Source organism: Gregarina niphandrodes (genome assembly GCF_000223845.1).
Source record: "Gregarina niphandrodes unplaced genomic scaffold scaffold00045, whole genome shotgun sequence".
Classification (NCBI taxonomy): domain Eukaryota; phylum Apicomplexa; class Conoidasida; order Eugregarinorida; family Gregarinidae; genus Gregarina; species Gregarina niphandrodes.
Genome location: NW_011645813.1, coordinates 83261 through 84775, shown reverse-complemented (window position 1 = coordinate 84775; position 1515 = coordinate 83261). Strand labels below are relative to the sequence as shown.

Sequence of the window (1515 nt, the reverse complement as noted above, 5' to 3'; positions counted from 1 at the left end):
TCGACTGCGTTGCATACTATACATTGAACCAGGCAAGTCTGGTTGACCCCAGCCAGATCCAGTACTGTGTTGCGCAATGCAATGAAATGCCGACTGCTGGTACCTGTCCTGAGGGTTCTCCTGTCACCGATTGCGTGCAGTCTCTGGACGCGTGCAAGTTCGTCCAAGGAGGCGAAGCAGTAGACAACGGCGAGGCTGGAGAAAGTGCACCTACTGAGCCTGGAGAAGGCGTTGAAGGTGGTGAAGTCCCACCTAGCGAAGCTGTTGAAGGCGGTGAAGTTGTACCTAGCGAAGCGGTTGAAGGGGGTGAAAGCGCACCCGTCGAACCTAGCGAAGCAGTTGAAGGGGACATTGCGGAGGGGGGAAATACGGACTGGGAGGTTGTGGAGGGGACTGACGGAGGGGTCGGCGGAGATGACGGTACTTCGATCGTGCCCAAGACAAGTGGTGCGGCTCTTCGTATTCTGACCGGGTCTGTTGTTGTTCTTGGGCTAATGATGTGAAGCACCTGGTGATGACGCTTTGAAGATCGACGTCAGGGGAAGTCTCCTTTTTGTGTGAAGTCCACACTCATTTCAAAAGAAGCATTGCAATAGAGTTAGTTACTAGACAGCAGTTTTTAGCCATACGTCGGCAGATTCACAATTACCAGGGACCACTGACCGAGCCGTCAAGGTGTCAACCGGTCGCCTTCGGCAGTATTATTTTTGTATGGCGTGAGCCCTACACACCTTGGCACCCCGTTCGGCCCTCAGGTCGCAACCAGCTCGGTTGGCGGCGGCTGCTGGGCCTGGAGGGCTGTCCGGGGGGTCCAGACCACGACTACCGGTGTCGGACTCACGCGCGACTGGGGGCTTGGGCCAAGCAACCGGCACCAGGTGGCCAGTAGTCCCCGCCCAGCGTTCGGACGTAAGCGTCTCGGCTGTACAGGAAGGTTAGCAAGGCCCTCGGAGGCGGAGATCGGGTCAGATCTCGTCCGGCGAGGCCTGAGGGGATACGGGCGGAGCGAGCGGACGAGGAGCGGAGCTCCGGACTGGTTGCCGCGAGGAAAATTATTGGGGCGGTGTGGCGCTCCGTTCTTGATCCCGTCGAAGTGTGCCTGGGTCTGTGTAGTTTTGAGACCAGCCGTCACTCGGTTCAGAAAAATCTATAAGCGAACAATCTTTAAGGCAAAAGTTTCAAATCATGTTCAAGTTCGTCGTTTTGGCTTCCACTGTTGCTTTCGCACAGACTTCTGTCGACTGCGTTGCATACTATACATTGAATCAGGCAAGTCTGGTTGACCCCAGCCAGATCCAGTACTGTGTTGCACAATGCAATGAAATGCCGACTGCTGGTACCTGTCCTGAGGGTTCTCCTGTCACCAATTGCGTGCAGTCTCTGGACGCGTGCAAGTTCGTTCAAGGAGGCGAGGCTGTAGACAACGGCGAAGCTGCAGAAAGTGCACCTACTGAGGCTGGAGAAGCTGGTGAAGTCGCACCTAGCGAAGCTGTTGAAGGCGGTGAAGTTGTACCT

General features: G+C 55.9%; 1 protein-coding gene across 1 annotated transcript; it reads right to left on the bottom strand.

Annotated features, from left to right (window-relative positions):
• Positions 1–928: 928 nt before the first annotated feature.
• GNI_155980 (hypothetical protein) lies at positions 929–1105 on the bottom strand (the record flags this gene model as incomplete). The annotated part of the gene is made up of 1 exon (XM_011134616.1): positions 929–1105. A coding segment is annotated over one exon (177 nt), but the record flags the coding sequence as incomplete, so codon positions are not given.
• Positions 1106–1515: the final 410 nt, after the last annotated feature.